Here is a 24,889-nt window from a genome sequence, read left to right on the forward strand (position 1 = left end):
GAAATAACTTGTTCTGATTTATGATCTGTACATAGCCATAAAAAGCCATCCTGAATTCTTAGTTTTTATTTTATTTTATTTTTCTGAGATGGAGTCTCTCCCTGTCGCCCAGGCTGGAGTGCAATGGCAGAATCTCAGCTCACTGCAACCTCTGTCTCCCGGGTTCAAGCAACTCTCCTGCCTCAGCCTCCCAAGTAGCTGGTATTACAGTCATGCACCACCAGGGCCAGCTAATATTTGTGTTTTTAGTAGAGGTGGGTTTTCACCATGTTGGCCAGGCTGGTCTCAAACTCCTGACCTCGTGATCCACCAACCTTTATCTCCCAAGGTGCTAGGATTACAGGGGTGAGCCACAGTGCAACCCTGAAAGCTTAGTGTTTTTTGTTGTTGTTGTTGTTGTTTGTTTGTTTGTTTTTCATTATTATTAAAGGAAAAATGGGCTGGGTGTGGTGTCTCACACCTGTAATCCCAGCACTTTGGGAGGCTAAGGTGGGTGGATCACCTGAGGTCAGGAGTTCGAGACCAGCCTGGCCAACATTGTGAAACCCAGTCTCTACTAAAAATACAAAAATTAGCTAAGCATGGTGGCGGGCTCCTGTAATCCCAGCTACTCAGGAGGCTGAAGCAGGAGAATCGCTTGAACCCGGAAGGCAGAGGTTGCAGTGAGCTGAGATCACGCCAATGTACTCCAGCCTGGGCGACAGAGCAAGATTCTCTCTCAATAAACAAATAAATAATAGGAAAAATGAAAAAATAAACCTCTTAGCACTCTGCTGTGCTATAAATTTGTCTTTATTATTAGTTCAGTTGTTAGGCTGCAAACACTTCCTATTTTTTATTGTCATTTATCAATAAGTTTGAAACTTGTCAAAGTAGAAATTAGAGATGCACTAGGCTTCTATTGTATTCTATGCATTTGTTAAACTAGATTTTACACTAGACAGATACTCCTTTTCAAATTGTGTTTGATGGCATATCAAACTTTTAAATGATTATTCTCAAAATTAATATTTTTTGTCCAGAATCACATTTTTGCTTGTTTCATTAACGGATTTTAGTATTTTAAGTAAGAATTTCTTGATGATAGCATCACTGTGCCATATACCTGATATAACATGAAATTTATCAGGTTCATTTTATCTACCAATCAGAAACTTGGAAGGTATAATGTTCTTTTTATCATAAGTCATGAAATATATTTGAAACCCATAATGTTTAATTACTGAAACTGATGTTTCTGATAATAAATTTTGTCTTTATGGAAGAAAAAGGAAGTGAAGATAGAAAAGAGAACAAAGAAAAGAGAGAAATTATTACTTTTGTGGCAAGTAGCCTAATAAAATAATTTCTGATATAATGCTTATTTGATGTATTTTTTCTCTTTAAGTGTAATTATTGTCATTTTAACATTTTTATTTTGGACTTTCCTAATGGATTTTTGTCAGGTAACATACGCATTTTTTTGCTGATATTTCCTGACCTCCATAAGTTTTTAATCTTATAGAGATATTTACAAGATATTGGGATATTGGGAACTTATCATTAAAACTAAAGACAAGGAGCAATAGGAATCTAATTAAGCAAGGTCATAAAATGCATGCAGCATTTCAGTTTTTGATTAAGATTCTTGTTTTCTTTCTTTTTTTTTTCAGGCTGTAACATCTTCTGACTTAGATTTATTTTAACATTGGGCTTTGTATTTTCCCTACCACAGTATTTGGGAGTGAGTTGATATGGTTCTAGTTCTGTCATTAACTAGCTATGTGACTTCACACAATTCACTTTAAAACAAAAACACTCTTTTGCATAATTGCTAGAATCTCAGATCTAAGCATACTTTCCCCTTCAGTTCCCTTCCACTTACTTTCCTCATAATTTATAGTGTACCTCCCTCTGTTGGTGTCTGTGTGTTTGAGGGCGATATTTGTCTCTTCCCTTACTTTCTCCTTTTCTTTTTTCTTCCTCTTAACTACTAACAATAGATGTACCTTCATCCTTTTGTACTGCCATTTCTTTATGTTTCTTGGGACATCATTTCTGAAAGATATTCTTGGAAAAGTGATTACATGGGCAAATGAGTTTGTGACATTTTGCATGTTATATAACCTTATTGTAGATTATAATGCTATCAGCATGTTGAAAATTGTGAGAATTCCTTCCATAAAATACCTATTTAACATTGTTTAGCTCCTGTATTAGTCTGTTCTCACACTGCTAATAAAAAGATACCTGAGACCTGGTAATTTATAAAGGAAAGAGATTTAATTGACTCACAGCTCAGCATAGCTGGGGAGACCTCTGGAAACTTAACAATCACAGCATAAGGGGAAGCAAACACATCCTTCTTCACATGGCAGCAGCAAGAAGTGCCCAGCAAAAGGGGAGAAGTCCTTTAAAAAACCATCAGATCTCCTGAGAACTCACTCACTCCCACGAGGACAGCATGAGGATAAACACCCTCATGATTTGGCTACCTCCCACCAGGTCCCTCCCATGACAGGTGGGGATTATAGGAACTACAATTCAACCTGAGATTTGGGTGTAGACACAGAGCCAAACAATATCAGTTCTATGTTTGTTATTTTATTTGAGTACTGAACACTTTCTTGGTATTGTAGTGCTGTGTCTGTGAATGTGTTTCTGTGTAGATGCTTGTTTCTAAGGATGTGATATGAGTGTGTGTATCTAATACGTATTAGCATCCCACATATTTGGTGTTTTATGTTATGATTTTGATAATATTGTTTTAATGGCCTCAGGGAGAAGACCTTCAGATTGTATTCTCCCATCCTTTTTAAATATATTTACTGTATCTGTGGCTAAACCTATAAGGCCTGCATATACAAGGAGATATGGGACCTTAATCTAGCTTTTCTGGTTGTGGTGTGGTGTGGCAAGGAGTACTCCTCTATGCCAGTAGCTAAGCGATTCAAGAGCCTACTGCAGTCCATGCAGGTCTTTTGACGCTAACAGATGGCCATAGTCATTGGCACTACCAATGCTGCAACGGTCTCATCAAGGTGAATGTGTGGCCCCAAAGATGATGTACCTTGCAACACAAGCCACTGGAACCGGTTCTGCTTCTGGGCCAGGAGCAGTTTGCAGGTGTGGACATCATGTCTGTGTGAAGGATGGTGGTCACGAGGCCCAGTTTTATGCTATCCATCAGTCCATCTCCAAATCCCTGGTGGTGTCCCATTACCAGAAATATATGGATAAAGCTTTCAAGAAGGTAAAAGACATTCTCAGTCAGTATAATCAGATACTGCTGGTAGCTGATATATTTCCAAAACTGAATGATAGAGAAAGCCCTATATATACTACTTCCCAACTATGAGTCTAATTTTCTAACCTTTAAATAAATCTGTTTTAAATCATGCTTCCCAGGCAGGACACAGTGGCTCACGCCTGTAATCCTAGCACTTTGGGAGACCAAGGTGGGTGGATCACCTGAGGTCAGAAGTTTAAGATTGCCCTGGTCAACACAGTGAAACCTCATCTTTACTAAATAAACAAAAATAAGCCAGGCGTGGTGGCGGGTGCCTGTACTCCCAGATACTCAGGAGGCTGAGGTGGGAGAGTAGCTTGAACCCGGGAAGTGGAAGTTGCAGTGAGCTGAGATTGCACCATTGAGCTCCAGCCTAGGCAAAAAGAGTGAAACTTCATCTCAAAAACAAAACAAACAAAAACAAAAACATGCTCCCCAAATGTGCTAGAGGATATTAATTGTTAGTCTTAGATGCTTCATACACACAAAATATTATTTCCATAACTAAAGAAGCTTCTATGTTAGATTTTTATGTTGTTGGTAAATAACCATTTTGCTTACGAAAAACAAAGTAACAGCAACAAATAAACCTTTATAGAATTCCATTATGATTTGATACAATATTTCAGCTTATGTGAACCCCTGAGAATAATTCATTACCATATGAAATACCTCACTTGGCCTTAAGACTTAGCTTGGCATTTTACATTGTTTGAAAATATATGGGTAGTTTGTTTGGAGTTGTGAGAGGTAGACAAAATAAAAATAATTATAAAGTCTAATTTATCTTTATAGAATATGAATTGTGTCTGAGAGAATAATTTTTCTAACTCGGTATATCAGTCTAGGTTGTCTGCAAGGAACAGAAAATCACCACGTAAATCAGGAAGTGCTTTAATATATCATGCTCTCAAAATTGTTAAATGAGATAAGGGAGAGAATTCTAGAATGTGCCTTTAGAAATAACACCCAGAACAACATAAAATTTAGGGACTCCTATTTTGTGGTCTTTACCAAAATTGTGCTGAAATCAGGAACCCACTACTACTGCTTCGGATGACTGAATACTCTGGAAATCTGAAATTGTACACCCACAGCTGCAATCCAAGAATTAGAAAGGCTTGTGCTGAAGCCATGACATTATTGTTGTGACACACACTACTTCTTGTCACCCAGGAAGCTGGATGATGGACTCTGAAACACAACTCCAAGTAAATGTCTCATTATCAACCATCATGCTTGCCAGCTGAAAAAGTTAAAATTGTCAGGAAGATAGCCTCACTCTCACTTCTGCTTGCAAATTTCTAAATGCACTTTGATTAGCACGCAGAAGCTTACTTTCAAGTGTGTGTGGAAAAGATAGTTTTAAGCTTTCCAATCACCTCAAATGGACAGAGGATAGAATGAGGCTGAAAGAGCCAATCCAGGGTACCCACTACAATTGTCTTTAGTGTTCTTTATCCAGAAATAGTGGCAATTCTTTCTTAATAGAAATTCCTTACCCTGGGTACTTATGAGGACAGTAAAACCAGCATAGGAAATGGTTGTTACTATGTTTTGTCCTCTTTTGGGAATCTTAAAAATAGTTTTCTTGGTGATCTGGCTTCAGGGTGTGTGTGTGTGTGTGTGTGTGTGTGTGTGTGTGTGTGTAAATAGTTCACTTCCTCACCTCACATTATTTTTATTCACAGTTATGTCATAACATGGTTTTGAACAGTTCCGTATCTTTCCTTGGCATCACCAGCTCCCTTAAAGAAAAGACTCCCATGTTTTCTCCACGGTGCCTCATTAAGCCCAGTCTACTGTTTGCTCCTCTCAAGTGATTTCAGAAACTCCTCAAGTATTTCATCTTCTTTCATGGCTATCAAAGAAAGGGTCACTTCTGGCAGGAAGAAAGATGGCATCATTGAATTCTACTGACATACAAATGCAGGCTTTTAAAATAAATGAACTTTTTCTTGTTTGTCTTTTGTTATCTCAAAGGGAGATATTTAGTTGTCTCCAAATTTCTGAACAGAAACCATTTCTAGTTAAATGTTTTTCAAAGACATTTGAAAAATAAGGCTTTGCTTTAGCCTTTTCTCTGTATCAGATGCAAGTTTTACTCTTTCATCTTTGAGTAGTTGATTTACGAGAAGAATATACGATTGAGTAAATTAGAACTATCGTCGTTCTCTCCACAAAGATTTTAGACTGAAAGGAGTGCATTAAGTTTGCAATTACTCATGCAAAATGCCATGGGGAATTAAATCATGCACTTACATAAATTGTGAAAAAATTGTTATTGCTAAAATACAGATAATAGAGGCAAAATTATTTAATGTATACATTATGCAAATAATCCCCTCAATGTTCCACCCCATTCTATGTGGATAGCCCAAGTTTCTACTTTGGGACTCTCATTGTTATCTGTCCTATGTCCATGGGATGATAGTCACACAGAATTACATGCAGGGTCAAGGTAATTATTCTGATAAACTCAAGTTCAATCATCTCAATTTTTCCCTTTTGAATTATACAGGTAATCAATTATTTTTTGAAGTCATATTGAATGTAGCACTTAATTTTAATCATCATGTAAAGTTAGAAAATAATGGGAGGTGATTCTAGCCAGATATATAACAAACATCTAAATTTATTAGAGCTTTTTGGAACTTTTACAAGAAATATTGCTTTAATAATATTGATATTTTGTCTTGGTCAGAGATCAAGTGATACTAACATATGTAAACCAATGTTTTAAAACATTGGTTTTTAAAACATTAGGTATTTTTCAATCTGGATTATACCTAAGATGGGCATGGAGCTATTATGTAATGTATATGCCTTATACACATCTCTTAAATTCTTTTTTTTTTTTTTTTTTTTTTTTGAGACAGTCTTGCTCTGTCACCCAAGCTAGGGTACAGTGGCATGATCTTGGCTCACTGCATACTTCACCTTTCAGGTTCAAGAGATTATCCTACTTCAGCCTCCCGAATAGCTGGGATTACAGACACCCACCACCGCATCTGGCTAATTTTTGTATTTTTAGTAGGGATGGGGTTTCACCATCTTGGCCCAGCTGATCTCAGACTCCTGACTTTGTGATCCACCCACCTTGGCCTCCCAAAATGTCATCTCTTAAATTCTTACAAATATGAATTATTTTCAAAACTTACTATTGTCAATTATTTATTATGGATAAATTTCAATATGAGTACATATTTGATAGTTTTCCTTTCCTCATCTCAAACATATAACTACATTTATTTCTTGGTATACACATCTGAAGTGCTATGGGGCAAATCCCTAGGAAAATAACACCCCAATTTCTATTTGGACTAGTCCTAGGCTACCTTTGGAAGTGAAATATCTGAGGTAGAGGACCATAAACTGTCCATCGCAGGACGATTCCAAATCTGGATTTCTCTCATATCATTCCCCAATTCACAGATGTTCTAACAACTTTCAGGATGCCTCAGTGTTACTCCTGGAAGTAATTTCTCCCCATGTCAAACAAATGAAACAAGTCATTTGGTGATTGGTTTTGATTGTTGGACTTGATTCTTGCAAAAATGACAATCAAAGGCACTTATTGATTTTTATAAGCTATGTCTCCAAGAACATGTGCCATTTTATTACCATTATGTAATTAATTTTGACAAATCAAGAGAGTTTAATATCTAAAATGTTTGTCCAATCCCATTAAGATTGGGCAAAGATGTTAGGGTGTCAATTTTAGATCTTTCCTACTTTCTTTTGTGGGCATTTAATGCCATAAATTTCCCTCTACACTCTGTTTTAAATGCATCCCAGAGATTCTGGTACATTGTGTCTGTTCTCATTGGTTTCAAAGAACATCTTTATTTCTGCCTTCATTTTGTTATATACCCAGTAGTCATTCAGGAGCAGGTTTTTCTATTTCCATGTAGTTGTGCAGTTTTGAATGAGTTTCTTAATCCTGAGTTCTAATTTGATTGCACTGTGGTTTGAGAGACCATTTGTTATTATTTCCGTTATTTTGCATTTGCTGAGGAGTGTTTTACTTTCAATTATGTGGTCAATTTTAGAATAACTGTGATGAGGTGCTGAGAAGAATGTATATTCTGTTGATTTGGGGTGGAGAGTTCTGTAGATGTCTATTAGGTCCGCTTGGTCCAGAGCTGAGTTCAAGTCCTGAATATCCTTGTTAATTTTCTGTCTTGATCTGACATTGACAGTGGTGTGTTAAAGTCTCCTCCTATTATTGTGTGGAAGTCTAAGTCTCTTTGTAGGTCTCTAAGAACTTGCTTTATGATTCTGAGTTCTCCTGTATTGGGTGCATATATATTTAGGATAGTTAGCTCTTCTTGCAGTATTGATCCCTTTACCATTATGTAATGCTCTTTGTCTCCTTTGATCTTTGTTGCTTTAAAGTCTGTTTTAACAGAGCGTAGCATTGCAACTCCTTTTTTTCCTTTTTTTTTCTTTGCTTTCCATTTGCTTGGTAAATATTCCTCCATCCTTTTACTTTGAGCCTATGTGTGTCTTTGCACGTGAAATATGAGATGTGTCTCCTGAATACAGCATACCAATGGGTCTTGACTCTTTGTCCAATTTGCAACTTTGTATCTTTTAATTGGAGCATTTAGCCTGTTTACATTTAAGGTTAATATTGTTATGTGTGAATTTGATCCTGTCATTATGATGCTACCTAGTTTTTCTCCTTAGTTGATGTAGTTTCTTCACAGTGTTGATGTTCTTTACAATTTGCTATGTTTTTGCAGTGGCTGGTACCAGTTGTTCCTATGCATGTTTAGTGCTTCCTTCAGGAACTCTTGTAAGGCAGGCCTAGTGGTGACAAAACAGAAGAGAAAACCAAATATTGCATGTTATCACTCATAAGTGGGAGTTGAACAATGAGAACACATGGTCATAGGGAGGGGAACATCACACACCGGGGCCTGTCGGGGGATGGGGGTTAGGGGAGCAATAATGTTAGGAGAAATACCTAATGTAGGTGATGAGTTGATGGGTGCAGCAAACATGTATACCTATGTAACAAAACTGTACATTCTGCATATGTACCCCAGAACGTAAAATATAAATAATTGGGCAAAAACATGAACAGACATTTCTCAAAAGAAGACATAACGTGTGGCCAACAAACATATGAAAAAGAGCTCAACATCACTGACCACTAGAGAAATGCAAATCAAAACCACAATGAGATACCATCTCACATCAATCAGAATGGCTATTATTAAAAAGTCAAAAAATAATGTGTTGTTTAGGTTGCAGAGAAAAGAGAACACTTATACCCTGTTGGTGGTAGTGTTAATTAGTTCAACCATTGTAGAAAGCAATGTGGCAATTCCTCAAAGAACTAAAAGCAGAAGTACCATTCAGCCCAGCAATCCCATTACTGGACATGTACCCAGAAGAATATAAATCATTCTACCATAAAGACACATGCACGTGTATGTTAACTGCAGAACTATTCACAATAGCAAAGGCATGGAATCAACCTTAATGCTCAACAACAGTAGAGTAGATAAAGAAAATATAGTACATATACACCAAAGAAAACTATGCAGCCACAAAAACAAAACAAAAAACCAAGATCCTATCCTTTACAGTAACATCGATGGAACTGGAGTTCAGTCACAAGTGCAGCAAACCATCATGGCATATGTTTACCTATGTAACAAACCTGCACATCCTACATATGTACCACTGAACTTAAAATTTGAAAAAAAATAAAAATAAAATATTTGTCAATGGAAATATGGCTGAAAAAACATCTTACAAATATTTGGTCACTGGGTTTCTTGGTTGCAATTTTTTTTAACAGACTGAATGTAACTGAAAACATTAATAGAACCTCCTTTTATTTACAGAATCAGTCCACTAAAAGTATTCAGTCCAGAATCTTCTCTAATTGTATATTAGAGCTAATACTTTGGGAAAATATACATCATTTCTGTTTTCTGTTTGTTGCGATTTAGATGAGTCTACAACTTGGGTAGCTTAAGAGCTATGACAAAAATGAATAATTTTAAAAGATGCAATAATTTTATTGGTATAAAAACATATGTAATAATTATATAAATAACTTAAAATATGTATTTTTAGGGACACAAATCAAAAGGTAATCTAAAGTAATATATGCAAACAGAAGTTGTCAAGGTAATCGATAGTTTCAAATAAAACCGTGGACTAGGTGTCAGTAAATTCTTTCTTAGAGGATAGGATCAAGAGCCATAAAGTTCCGTGACTCTGAGTCAGAAAATGCTTCTTGGTAGGGGATAGATAAGAAAGCACTCTAGATAGCCCTCCAGATAATCGCAAGCAGCAAGGCTGTAAATCAAGATGTGGCAGCTTTAATGCATAAGTGGATATGGTAGTATTTCATCCTCAGTACGACATTTTGTCAGGACATTATTTTGATCTTTGCTTTCTTATCCATTTTTACTCATTCAGACTTACCAGTTGTCACTATTATTTCACACAGTGTTGTGGTGGTGTCATCCCCCACGCTATTGTTACTCCCCCTGGGTACTCATTCCTGCAAATTGCTGTCTGCCTAATTGTCCTTTCATAAAATTACTCATCTACGTTAAATATAATATAGGTCCTTCTACTATACTTATTTCTCAGGTAAAGTGACTTATTAACTTGGAACTCATGGTAAAAGCAAATAATATTACAAATGATTAAGGAACGAAAACGCTATAATTTCAGATGCTGCTGAAACTGACTGAAGAGGTGAGAGCACAGATTTTAGGCAAGAATTTTTTGAGCAAAGGCTATTGCTAAAATAAGAGTATATATTTCCAAATATTCACTGAACACTTACTATGGACTAAACACAGTTCTGGGTCTTGGAAATAACAGCAGTGAAGTACACATATAGGACCTTTGCTCATATGGGGCTTATAGTCTAATGTGGGGACATAGTGCACCGATAAATCACTAGTTAACTTCTCAGTGATGAAAAATACAAGGAAAATAAAATGAGGGCAATGGTATACATTGATGGGGGTGAGTCACCGCGTGTGTGTGCGTGTATATGTGTGTGTGTGTGTACATATAGTGGGATGAGTGGTCTTCTTAATATCTACTGGTCAATGGAGGCCTTTCTGAAAAACTGACATTTGAGCAGACTTGAATGAAGAAAGAGCACAAGCTATGACTATATCAGATACTATTTTGTCTTGAGGACTAAATAATGTCTGGAAGATCATTCCATCACCTAGGCATTAAGCCCAGAATCCATTAGCTATTCTTCCTGATGCTGTCCTCCATACCCACCCCCGACAGGCCTCAGTGCATTGTTCCCTCCACCTCATGTGTCCATGTGTTTTCATCATTCAGCTCCCACTTGTGACTGAGAACTCCAGCTCCATTCATGTTACTGCAAAGCATATGATCTTGTTTTTTTTGTTTGTTTGTTTGTTTGTTTTTTTGTGGCTGCATAGTTTTCTTTGGTGTGTATGTACTATATTTTCTTTATCTAGTCTACCATTGATGAGCATTAAGGTTGATTCCACATCTTTGCTATTGTGAATAGTTCTGCAATTAACAAATACATACATGTATCTTTGTGGTAGAATGATTTATATTCTTCTGGGTATATGCCCAATAATGGGATTGCTGGGTTCAATGGTAGTTCTACTTTTAGCTCTTTGAGGAATTGCCACATTGCTTTCCACAGTGGTTGAACTAATTAACACTCCCACCAACAGGGTATGAGTGTTCCCTTTTTTTCTGCAGCCTCGCCAGCATGTGTAGTTTTTTGACTTTTTAATAATAGTCATTCTGATTGATGTGAGATGGTATCTCATTGTGGTTTTGATTTGCATTTCTCTAGTGGTCAGTGATGTTGAGCTCTTTTTCATATGTTTGTTGGCCAGATGTATGTCTTCTTTTGAGAAATGTCTGTTCATGTTCTTTGCCCACTTTTTAATGGGGTTGGACAAACATTTTAGACACTACACTCACTCGATTTGTCAAAATTAATTACATAATGGTAATAAAATGGCACAAGTTCTTGAAGACATAAATTATAAAAATCAATAAGTGCCTTTGCCTTTTTTTTTTTTTTTCAAGAATTGAGTCTTAAGGAGCTTACTCAGCAGATTCAAAGAAAAGCAGAGACAAGTGTGACTACAGTAGAGTGAGCAAGGGCAATATGGGAACAGGGAGTTTAGGTGCCTTTTAGTTCATATTAAAGAGTTTAAAGTCTCTCCTGATCATGGTGGAAAGCCATTGGAGATTTTTAAGTAAAGGAGCAATATTTTGGGAAAAAAAATGTAGAGTGAAGATTTAGAGTAAAACCTGTTGTTGATTAAAACTACGTAGAAGAAACAATAACGCAAATAAAAGCCCATTGAGCCTCAGTTCCTGAGTGGCCTTCATGGTGAAATGTTATAAGAGAAATACTCTAAAGAGTTTTAACATAAAATTGAGCTAAAGTCTAGTAAGCTGAGATATTTGTAAAGAAATTGATGATAATACTTCTGAAAGCATTTGTGCAGGACGGTAAATCCTAAGAGTCTCTCAGTTTAAGACTTTTGTTCACTGCAGTGTACTGGAACAGAACCCTGATCACAAGAAGCACTGATTTCTTCTATGGTGTCATGGTGTAATTTTTGTTTTGCAATGATCACTCTGGTTTCTCTGTGAGGAACTTTATAGTGGGTCTAGAAAGGAAGCAGAGAGACCAGTTAAGAAACTATTATAGCCATCCAAAAGGGACAAGATAGTGTCTAAACAAGGAGAGTAATGGCAGATATGGAAAGAAGTGGGATGTTTCAAGAGGAAGCTTTAAGATTTATTGACAGATTGAATATATGATGAACTGGGGAGAGATAAAAATGGAATGGATGAATCCATTTGATTTGTGGATTGAATAAGAATATGATGTTTGACTACTGGGAAAAAGACACCTCTGCATAAACTATGTTTTCTGCTGGAGGGATGGCATAATCCTGGAGTCTTTTCTAAGTGCATCTACCATAGGAAATTAAATTGGCCTGTGGCCTATGCTAGAAGAAGGAATCTGGGAAATGGTAGAAAAGTGAGTGGAAGGAGGTACAAAAGTTCAGTCACCTGCACCCCCTCCCCCAAACAAAAAGTATAAGAATATCCAAGACCCTGCACAGATACCTGGTATTGACCTACCACTACATGACAGGAGTACTTTTCCTGTCTTTTTCCAGAAAGACATGCATGGGTTCTACGTAGAGCTTTGTGACTACTAGCATTCAGAAATGTCCTAGATACTTATTTTGAATTCACTTTATCTGTTTAAGAAACAGGATCGGAGCATAGATGGGGCAGTCTTTCATTAAAGGAATAAGGAAGGACTCTGCAATGTGCCACAGAGTCTTTTCTGATTTAGGATGTGCTTGCTCATTGAACTTCCTTAATACCATTTTAATTACTGTACCAACCTGACAGAGCTTTTGTTTATTCAACTCAGTTTGCTTAATTCCATCCAGGGATAAAGTGAGTACATGCTTCTGGATAAAGATTATAGTGACATATAAAAGTAAAAATAAATGCAATTATACCATCTTATTCAGTAGGCATTTTCAAACGTTCTTGCAAAGAAATGTGGTATAAAACCTAAATGTTAATTTCCCACTTAAACCATTCAAGAGATACATAAATCAAGGAAAATGGAATAGGTTTCTTTATAGTCTTACCATTTTCTTTAACATCACAACTTATGGAGCAATAATTGAGTGGAAATAAAAATGTTAAAATATTCATAATATACAAGAACAGAAATGTGAATAGAAACAAATCTGCATTTGGAATTTTTCTGATTTTCTGTGATGTCTTCAAAATTTCTGCCATAATTCTTGGCTCCTACACCAAAGCTAGAAGGCAACTTAAATGTATCCCATTAAATATGATTACATATTTAATATTGACTAAAGAAAGGTGGTGAGTTTCTGTCACATAACTTCACTACTGCTTTGATACTCTTTGAAGTTTCCATATTTCCCTCCTGGAAATTGCAGTATGTTCCTAACTGGTCACTTGTTTTCAGACTTTTCCCTTTTATGCATACAGCAACCAGGATGATCTTTTTCAAATGCTGAGTAGACATCTTCTTGCCCTGCTTGAAATAGTCCTTGGTGACCGTCCATGAAACACTGCAGATAAACAAGAACTTATATCATATATATTCTTTTTTAAAGTCTACTCTAAGTACAGTCAAAAATGCTTTTGAATGTATTAACCCAAAAATATCAAAAGAAAGAGGAGACAAATTATGTGAGACAATTTCGGACAACAAGGGGTGGATAATTGAATAATCAATGAATAAGATTTCATATTTTGTTGACCAAGTACAAGTAAGAATATAAGATAAGAACCCCAGCAAGGCTAAACATTTGGAGACCTCAGGCACCAATGAAGGTGGGGTTTTTCAGTGGGGTTGGGAATAAGAGGATTAGCTTAGGGCCTGTTTTGAAAATAGCTGGGCCTCTAGGTTCCCTAATACAACCTCAACAGACAGGCAATTTTTTATCCACTACTGCATTAGTCTGATCTCATGCCGCTAATAAAGATATACCAGTGGCTGGATAATTTATAAAAGAAAGAGGTTTAATTGACTCAAAAGTTTCATATAGTTGGAAAGGCCTCACAATCATGGCAGAAGGCAAATGAGGATCAAAATCGTGTCTTACATGGTGGCAGGCAAGAGACTTGAGCAGAGGAACTCCCATTTATAAATCCATCAGATCTCATGAGACTTACTACCACAAGAACAGTTCAAGGTGTGAGATACCTTAAATTGTGTAAGATGGGCTGGTGGTACATCCACGCCATATCAACTACTTCGGCAGAAAACAGGGAATTTAATTTCAGAAGCAGTAAGTTTCAGGACTAATAAAAGGAAACCCCCAAACCATGGCTAAGGAGTAAACCATTGCAGTTTGGAACCAGGAGTATGGTAGGCAACAGAAATGATATCAAAAGTAAATAACAGCAACAATAAAAAAACTGAATAGAATACTGATTTTCCATTTGGGGAGGAGTTTTGTAGTTCTTTTTTAGAATTATGCAATAATAAATTCTAACAAAGAAAAAGAAAAGCTGAAACATAAGGTAGTTAACTCTAACTCTAAAAATATCCCAAAACTTGTTCAAGGAAGGAAATGTAGTAATACTAAACTACTTTCTCACCTATCAACAAAAATGTATATAGTTGTAATCATATGAAGACTGAATATTAATTTAACTAAAAATTATATTGTGGGAGGATGAGGGGAGGAAAAGTATGAATATATATGTGTGTATGTGTGCATGAGTGTGGAGGGGTGTAAATAATAAATTTCTAGTCTTATATAGCAGAAAGTCATTAGATTATATATAAGTTTTAAATTTTAAAAATACTAGTAGAAACATCTTATAGAGAATTATGAAAGTAAATGCAATTCACATAGCCAAAACAATTGGAAGAGAATGGAGAGGAGTGGAGTGGACACTGCTGTTTTTTTATCATAAGCCTTGATGGAGTGTTTGGCTTTTTAAATTGTGCACATTTACTGTGTGATAGAAATAAAAATCACATTGAAAACAAAGTAATTCCTTGGTTTCACAATCCAAAATGCATCCCCTGACCATAGTTTACAGATCCCTGCCTATCTTTGCTACCTCATATTTTCTTATTCATTCTCATTTTAGCTGCAAAATAGCCCCTTTCACCCCTGCTTCTTGTTTTCAGAAAATGCCGAGTAATTTCTGCTTGGTAGGCCTTACCCCCCAAATTCCACATGGCTAGCATCTTCTTGTCAGAGCTCAGTTCAAATATCATCCCTCTCAGGATGGCTTCCTGAAACAGCCACTCTCTGCCATTTTTCTGTTTTATTTTCTTCATAACACTAGTCCTATCTGATGCTGCCCTTCTTGAGAATGGAACAATATAAGGGATCCAGGCCTTGGTTGTGCCCCCGTGCAGTAGTTTTAGCACAGAATCACACTTTGATAAAATAGAGCAGACATTTTCAAGAAAGTGTGTCTTTAAATTTCTCAGGGTTCGTTTATGGATTATCCTCTGTGTTTTCAGCATTAGAGCTGCACAATGAATAATTTCAGGAATCCAAAACAGTTATTGATATAGGCAGTCTTGTTTAAATGTTGGTCAGAAAATAATAGCCAAATGGTGGGAAGCCAACAAAATTCATCTTTAAAAGTTGGAGGGATTTGACTACTCAGTTATCTTTTGCTGCATAGAAGATTATCCCAAGGCTTGCTGACTTTAAAAACAGCAAAGATTATTATCTTTTAGTTTCCATGGGTCAGAAATTCAGGAGTGGCTTAGTGAGGTGGTTCTGTTATAGAGACTCTCCTGAGGTTGCAATCAAGATGTTAGCCAGAACTGCGGTCATCTGGCATCTTAACTGGAGCTAGAAGACAGGCTTCCAGGCTCACTCTTGTGGCTGCTGACAGGAAACCTCAGTTCCTTGCAGTATAGACCGCATAGAGCTGCTTGAGTGCCCTCATAGCATGGCAGGTGGCTTCCACCAGAGTGAGTGATCCAAAGAGAGAGAACTGAATGGAAGTTACAATGCCTTTTATGACTTACCCTCAAAAATCATACTCCATCATCTCTTCCACATTCAGTTCAGTAGAATAACGAAGAACAGCCCACCTTCAGGTGGAGAATTAAACTTCATCTCTTAAAAGGAGGAGTATCAAAGAATTTGTGGGCATATTTTTAAATTATCACAACTACTGCATATCTTATTAATGTATTGCTTTAGTACTGTAATATTCTCTAGTACATGCATATCACAAGCAGTCACAAAGATATAAATCAAAGGGCAGTCTTTTCGTTCCCTCTGGGAGATAACTAATATTTTTGAAAAATCTACTGTATATCACTATCCTGGATTTTAAATATTTGTTATCTGATTTAATTGCCTTACCACTTTGGAATCTTGGTATTTTGTTTATTTAACAGAAGGACAACTACTCTTATTGATGTTAGTAACCTTCTCAAAAACATGTTTAATTAGAGGACTCTGAACCAAATGATATACAGTATTTTCTTTGCCGTGGTGTCATCACACTAGTGGCCCTTGGTTCACTATGGTTGCAGGTAGGTTTGGTTGAATACACAAAATGCTTTATAAATTTTAAAAATTAGTTTATAACATTGAACAATTGGGAGATTTCAACTGAAATCTGGAAATCATGTTTTGAAGTTCTTTGAAGCAATGAAGCATCTCTAGATCAAAACAAGTGCTGAAGTTAAGGCTGCCTTTTTTAGGTAGGTATATACTTTCTGGCCATCATCTAGATTTGCCACAGTCCTGATTAATAAATTTAGCCTATTTATGTTCTCATTCTGATCCTTGTAGACATTTAAATTTGCCGTTTCTGGTTGGCGGAAAATCAATATAGAAAACAAAGAAGAAATGAAGTACTGACCATTGCCAGTGTATAATTTTCGAAAAGTTAAAAACATGACTTACGTAAATATATAGAGAGCATATGTCAAGCAGTCATTTAACTCATTAACAAGAGAACCAGCAGGATGGCAAAACTGTTTCAAAGTAGAATTGAAGAGGTTGAAATATTTATAATCGATGAAAGAAAAAGTACTGATATAAGATTGCAAAGTTACAGATAAAACCAGTCAATATTGTACTGGACAATAAAAGTATAAACTTTGCAGTTATCTTTTCTACCTGATGGAAATCATTTGCATCTCTATTGGAGAAAAATATTTTTAATGCATCGATCTACAAATTAAATCCATAGAGAATGAGACCTCAGCAATATTTGCTTGAAATTGGAAGTCAAACAAAGGTATATTCCCCAGGGGAATGAACTAATCCTTGGATGACCATCTTAGACAATGGTTCAGAATGACATAAAAAAGACATGCACCGATTCCTTTTATTTATTTATTTTTTTAGCAAGATTTGACTTTCTCAAATTTGTGGGTTTTTTTTTTTTAACTTTTATTTTAGGGTTCGGGGTACAAGTGCAAGTTTGTTGCATAGGTAAACCTGTGTTATGGGGGTTTGTTGTACAGATTATTTCATTGCCCGTTACCCAAAAATTGTCTCTTCTACTCCTCTCCCTCCTCCCATCCTTCACCCTCAAGTAGACCCCAGTGTCTATTGTTCCCTTCTTTGTGTTCATGAGTTCTCATCATTTAGCTTCTACTAATACATAAGAACATGCAGTGTTTTGATTTCTGTTCCTGTCTTAGTTTGCTAATAACCTCCAGCTCCATTCATATTCCTGCAAATGATATCTCATTCTTTTTTATGGCTGCATAGTATTCCATGGTATATATGCACCACGTTATCTTTATCCAATCAGTCACTGATGAGCATTTAGGTTGATTCCATGTCTTTCCTATTGTGAATAGTGCTTATAGTGCTGCGTTGAACATTCATGTGCTTGTGTCTTTATGATAGACTGATTTATATTCCTCTGGGTATATATACAGTAATGAGATTGCTGGGTTAAATGGTAGCTCTGCTTTTAGCTCTTTGAGGAACTGCCATACTGCTTTCCACAATGGTTAAACTAATTTACAATCACATCAACAATGTATAAGTGTTCCCTTTTCTCTGCAACCTTGCCAGCGTCTGTTATTTTTTGACTTTAAAATGTTTCGGTTCTACGTTCACCGATTCTAGTAATTAATTATTTGCCTTATAACAAAAAATGTGATGCATCATTTTATAGCCAATTATGAGTTATCACCATGACTATTCATTTTTTGAACTCTTTTCTAAATGTTTCATTCTCATTAATTATTACTGGGTGCAAATTTAAGTTTTAACTAACAAATAACAAGTTTTAAAAACATAGTGACTTATATTTATATATTACTTTACAAGTTTCAAAATATTTTTATTATTTTATTCTTCTAATTTTGCCAATGTTGATATTTAGAGTTATCTATATATCAGAAGGTGAGTGGTCAATACTTTCAGATGTTACCGAAATAGAGCAGAAAAGTTCTCAGTAACTTTTGACAATGAAGGAATTTTCAGTAATCAAAATAAGAGCCACTTCAAAGGAACAATGAGAGCAAAATCCAGGTGACTTTTAGTTGAAAAAAAAGAATAAGCAGCAACTAAAAAAATATAGTAAGAAGAAAATATTTAAAATTTTGTTCCAGTAACAGTAAAGAAACAAGGGACTTACATTTTGAGATATTTTAGTAATGTCATGAAATGATTATGGTTATTTTCAGTCCTCTCCTATGAACTTTGTTATATTTCAGCAGCATTAAGGTAAAATACTCAATACTTTAGGAAATTCACTTCGCTCCTAAAATGTTCAAATCATTTTCTGATTTCTGAAGACAGGTATATAATTTAGACTTTTAAAAATTCTAATTTCTGGGCCGGTTGAAAAAAGCTTCCTGTAATTTGGAACACCTTTAAGTGCTTATTAAATCTGGTCAAATTTATCTATCCATTCATCCATCTAATGTGTTTATTTATTGGCTTACTTGCTTGAACTCTTTGTCTAATTGCCTCAACTCTCTAATTCTAATACAAATCAAATTAAAAGCACACATTTCAACTATAAAATGAGAAAGCCAATTCCCCATAGTTACTAAGTGTTTGGCTTATTATTGAGTTCTGTAGTGAGGTCTCAATGCTTCAGAGTTGCTTGGTTGTTAACAATATCTATTGTTTCAGTAGCAGAAAATCTTTCTGAAATGATAAAGAGTTGAGAGAAGGTATGAATGCTGTCAAACAGCTCTTTTGTCTGAAATTACAATTGTATAGACTAAAGCAACTGCATGCCCAGCTTGAGGGATGGGTCATTGAATGGACTCTGGCACATACTTTATCTGAACCCAAGGTATTTGAAATGACATTTGAAACAGTGAGTTCTGAGCTCTAGCTGATATAATAATACAAAAAGACTCAAAAACAAAGCAAGCCATACATTCCACATTTCTCAAGACAGATAAATAATTCACACTTTTAAAAAAGTCCTGGTTAATGGACTGGTTGGAAAAAAAAAAAAAAAAAGCTTCTTTTTGTTTGGGAAACACTTGAATATTTATGATTTTATAAAGACTGTATAATTTAGGAATAAAACTATTAATAGCCTGAAAATCTCCATCCAATTAATTGCAATATCTTCTTTCTGCTTATCCTTGTAGGAGATGATAGCCATTCCCACAAAGTTGCTGCCTTCTCTACCTTGTTTTGACAACATACCCTTACAAATGATAATGCTGACACACACATCTATGTTAGTCTTTCTATTGAGAGAACATCATTCACTGAAGCAGCATGTTACTGAGGAAGTGTATTGAGGCATAGAGTAGGAAGAATGTTTAGGCTGAGATTGCAGAAGGAAACTCTTATAAGGGAGAAAAATATATCATTTTTACTCGTTTTAAGTTCTCCAGCTGGGACCATGCCAATTAGACTAACCAAAGACAGATTAACAAGAGAAAAATACACACATTTAATTAATAGAAGTTTTATGTGACACAGAAGCATTCATAAGGAAATGAACACCCAAAGAGATGGTTGAGCCTGCGTGTTTTCATACTAGGTATGACGAAGAGTGGAAAGTTACTGAGAGAATGTGATAGGGCATGGTTAAGAGCTAAGAATAATAAATGGATCATTTAGCGTCTCCCATTTGTTCAGAATTCTGGTTCCCGCCATCTTTGGAAATAAGAATATTTCTTTCCTCTGGAGGTAGGGAGGTCACCTCTCACATGAGGATCTTATGACCTACTCCAGGGGAGAAGGGGAAGGTTAGAGAGTTTTTGCAGCATCTGCTCTTTCTCTGACCTTCAGGAAAGGGGAAAGTTAGGAAGTGCTTCTTGCACCTGCTGTTTCTCAAATTCCTTCAATATGCCAAAGTGCCGAATTTGGAGTAGCCTGTTCATAACCTTGTCACTCTGTTTAGTCAGTGAATCATAGTTTCATTCTAAGTTCAATCAAGGAAGTATCAAAGTATAATTTTCAAAAGTTAAAAATATGACTATAATGAAAATCTAGAATGAACATAGATCAGAAAATTACTTATGGCATTATTGAGGGAAACAGACCAGTACTGCTGGTCTAACCTCATTAGAGGAATCGGGTATTTATAGGCATTTTGATGAAAAATAATATTTAAATGAGGATTCATAGGTTAAGCATATAAATGTTTAATGCCTCACAGGGCAATAAAATCATAGCCTTTGAGTTTATCCTTTTTATCAGAGAAGTATCTACAAATTAACATGTAATTTCAGTGTATGTCTGATCAAAAAATAAGTCAAAGACAGATACACTCTTCTAGAGCTGCAGTATCAAGAATAGTGTAGGGGCAAAAGGAACTTTGCTTCTGTCCTCCGAAGATTCTGTACTTTCAGTCTCTGGAATAAACTGGACAGCAGACATATTAACAGGAGAAAGGGGCTGTCAATTTATTACATGCATACTCATTGGGGTTCCACAAAGTATATGACTCCAAAAAAGAGCAGATGGCTGAAGTTAATATAGTATCCTAATCTACAGAAAACAATAAAGGCATGGATTTGAGGTGGTGACAGGTTATGGGAGGTTGAGGGGAGGAAATGCATGGAGGAGAAAGGCTGTCTTGATATGCAGATTCTCTCAGGTAGCAGTCCTCAGCAAAAGAGGTGGTGTGTTGACCTTCAGCCTCTTTTCCTCTGACTTAATCTTTCCGGTCTGATGAGATTATAGGGAGTGGATTTATGACAGATTTTTCTTTTCTTCTCCTCTCTACTCCTCTTTTCTCCTCTCTTCTCTCTCCTCTTCTTTTTTCTTCTGAAGGAACTTCCGTTTGTCAGATAAAAGAACTTCAGAGAAAACCTATCCCTGCATTGGCTGCTCCCCAGGTGCTTTGCAGTCTGAAGTCCAAAGCAGCATATATTTTGGGATATTTTTTTTTTGAGCCCTGGCAGTAGCCACTAGGTACCTATGTCATTTAAATTTAAATTCCAATTAATTAAAATTAGATATGATAAAAATTCGGTTTTCCAGTCATAGTAACCACATGTTAAATTTGGCTAGTGGTTACTTTATTGGACAGCATAAATAGGAATATTTTTATTGTTGACCTAAAAAGAAGAAGCTGAGGCCAAATTAATCTAAGTAGAAAGTTTACTTGGGCCAAGCTTGAGAATTGCAACCCAGTAGTACCGATTCAATTGGCTCTGAATGTATACTCCTATTAGCAGTAGTTACAAGTAGGTTTTTAAAGGAAAAGAAGAGGCCATTCCTAACTTGTTTACTAAGAATTTACATTAAAGTAACCTAAGTTATTGATTGGCTATACATCCTTCTTTGTATCACAAGTTCCAGAAACATGAAGATAATGAGTGAGACAGCTAGTCAGAACTGAAATGCCTTTAAACAGCTGCCCCTGGGCTCGGGTGTAGAAGGTATAGCTGAAATCCCATACTCACATCTCTCTGAGCCTGATTAATTTTTAATACCTCACATATCCCAGACTGCTCTTAGCTATTTTTCTTTTCTCACCATCACTGTAGAAAGTGCTGTTGTTTCTTTTCTCACCATCACTGTAGAAAGTGCTGTTGGGCAGCACTCTTCTAGAGAATGAATTAATCAATCCTTGAGCAAGCCTTTTTTACAATTCCTAAGTATGCCATTGAAAGAAACTATCACCCCTCCATTTGCTTTATTTCCAAGTTTTGGATTTTTTTTCAAACAAAGGAATCTTAGAGATATCCTTTTCTATCTTCTCCACCCTTTCCTTCATTTAATAAAAGGGAATCAGAAAACAAGGATTTGCCTTACACTCACAAAAGGTATTTATTCCTCACTACTACAGAATTTAGCTGTGCTATTGAATCAGTTCTGTTCTTTCCATCGAATGAACTAATTTGGACAAATACAAAAAGTAAGAGATTGCATTCTAAATACCTGTATTTTAAAATGTGGAAACTGTTTATTCTTGTATCTAGGTCATCTTCAGTCTTCAGATAGCAAGAAGAAAGGCACCAAGATGTCGTCATTATTTTACATAATTATTAAGTCACATTTTGGCATAGCAAGAGACTTTGCAGTTTCTTTTCATTAAAAAAAAGTCTATACTTTTGAAATGTCATCTATGATGGTTTGGAAACACTGACGTTATTTTTCAATCATGATACTAGGTTGCATCTGTGATTCAATGATTTTTTGTATGTGTTTTTCAGATGTTCAACAAATGGCGATTGACTGGCTGACCAGAAATCTCTATTTTGTGGACCATGTCAGTGACCGGATCTTTGTATGTAACTACAACGGTTCTGTATGTATCACCCTGATTGATCTGGAGCTTCACAATCCTAAAGCAATAGCAGCAGATCCAATAGCAGGGTAAGAAATTCTTTATAGTGTTTGTTCTAAAAAAGTTTGCATTTAAAAAGAAAAGATTGAAGAATGACAAGTGTTGTTGTGGAAAATAAGACTACAGACTTAAACTTTTTAAAAATGTTGATTTTATCAACTGTGTCGCAGGAAGCAAAAAAGGCTATAACTCACCAGGCAGAAGCTGGTGAGTTATTAGCACATGAATATTGCAGGTCTAATGTAAGACACAAATAACCTTCCATCTTTCCTTCTACCTTCCCAAGAATTGCATCGGGGTCATCAGAGAAAAGCCTCAGCATATTTTTAGGTTAAAGAGAGGAAACTTTTTATTGCTTAACAAGGAACTTTGTAGTTAGCAAACATCAAGGATGCTACTCGAAGGATGTACTGTTGACATACTTATATCCAGCATAACATTTAGGATTTACCAAAGGGGCACAACATATGTTTACCCGGGTACTAGTAAAACATTAAGAATATCTTTGTTCAGATTCTCTTTATGTTCGGTGACTGTTGATATGTAAACCCAAATATTATTACAGTGTTAGTGAATTCCTCATCAGAATTCATCTTTCTTTTTTTTAACTTCCCAATTTCTCAAACTACTTTATTGGTTGAATAGAGACCCTCTGACGTTCTTTAGCTAATAGGCTCATTAATCTTTTTACCACATTTCATAATTTGTAAAAATATAGTCATAAAATGTTTACATTCCCATCATATTTGCTCATATGATTAGAAAATCAATACAGGAATTATGCTCTTATTTTACAAACATGGTGGTATTATTAGAGGCCAGGAGCAAAACTCAGTTCTTTCAGCAGTCACTATTGGACAAGGATACTTTCAAATTAACCACATAGTGTACCACTTTATTTGAAGGAGCTATTATTTTTTTAAGATGTAAATTGTAGCAAAGATTTGAAAATTGAAATGCTATCCTTGTTATTGTTTTAATCGTCCTCAGGCAGTTCAGGCTGAAATGTCTGATGGAACATATCCTAAACTGCCATAAGCCTCCATTCAATAAATGGGAAAATATTTACCGAAGAAACAGCTGTCATCCATATGTGGACTTTTGTCACTCTTTACTTAAAGTCTGATTGAATATTAAGATGCATCATCACAATAGTTCTGATTTTGACAAGAACAGCTTGCACGTAAGAACTTTGCTGGGAAGGCTGTGTAATATAATTTTTGAATGTAGCTCTATTTGTATTTGCAGCAGATGGTTACTTGACTCAATCTGACTGCAGTGATGCTTCAAAAGACATTAGGAAAAGAAGTCGTATTTAAACTGATTTGTTTGGGTTGTTGGATAAGGGTAGTAAGAAAGAATTGGAAATTTACAAATGCACTAAAAACATTCTTTTGGCATCCTGTTTAGAAATATATTTGCTTGCATGGTTTTCCCTGGATGTGATAACTGAATTTAAAATTAGCCTTTAGACAGTCTTGTCTGTCAAATGTTAAGAGTTGAAACTATAAAACTGTTGTGTTTTCCCCATTTTTCTACTGCTCTTATCCTTCCCCATTCTTAAAAACAAAGATCCAGAGACCCTTTTCAAATAAAACTGCCAATCTGAAATATATGGGAACACCATCTCCCTTTCTGAACAACAATATATTTTATGTTCTCAGGTTTCCCATTTCTCCTTGTCATTATATGAAAGAACCATATTTTATCATTTTTGTCAAAGGAATTAAGAGTAGAAAACCCCCACATCGTTTGCTCTTATTCTCTGCTGGATTCCTTTAGGCCTCGTAACTGTTTAAATGTAATTTTGTCATGTATCATTTATCAGAATAGGTTCTTTGGAATTTTTGTTTGAGTTTGTTCTGTCTCTATAGCACAGTTGTTCAATCATGAGTCATAGATATCAGAGAAGGAAAAGCTTGGCTTTTTTTTTTTTTTTATAAATGCAGGCCTGGTTGCCACAGAACACTTTCAAATATATTCTACTTTTCTCTTAATAACAGAAATTTAGGTAGGATTGATGTGATTCTATCTAAGAACAGAAGAGAAGATTTTTTTTTTAACTTCTACATTTGGGCCTGCTCTAGAATAATTTGAATAGATTTTGGTTAGAAAAACTGCACATGACCTACTAAAGGGGAAATGTTCTGCCCCTAAAATTTCTCCTAGATTTTCCTAATTTTACGGATGATATGTCTTTGGCTTTGCCTATTATAACTTCTGTTCAAAAAATGTCAGAATGTATTCATAATCTGACCTAACTCCTAGAAATTAACATTCCTAGGTTTTAAAATGGAGAAAAATTTGCCTTACCCCCAAATAGGCTGC

The 24,889-nt window shown here is 35.7% G+C and overlaps 1 protein-coding gene across 3 annotated transcripts in view; it reads left to right on the forward strand.

Annotated features, from left to right (window-relative positions):
- Positions 1-24,889, forward strand: part of LRP1B (LDL receptor related protein 1B) — a 1,933,102-nt gene that overhangs the window by 956,390 nt on the left and 951,823 nt on the right. For all 3 annotated transcript variants that reach the window (XM_050752792.1, XM_050752793.1, XM_050752794.1), the window contains exon 7: positions 22,428-22,590. In XM_050752792.1, the coding sequence (XP_050608749.1) occupies positions 22,428-22,590 (163 nt within the window). The remainder of the gene's footprint in view (positions 1-22,427; positions 22,591-24,889) is intronic.

The sequence above is a fragment of the Macaca thibetana genome, chromosome 12, assembly GCF_024542745.1.
Source record: "Macaca thibetana thibetana isolate TM-01 chromosome 12, ASM2454274v1, whole genome shotgun sequence".
Classification (NCBI taxonomy): domain Eukaryota; kingdom Metazoa; phylum Chordata; class Mammalia; order Primates; family Cercopithecidae; genus Macaca; species Macaca thibetana.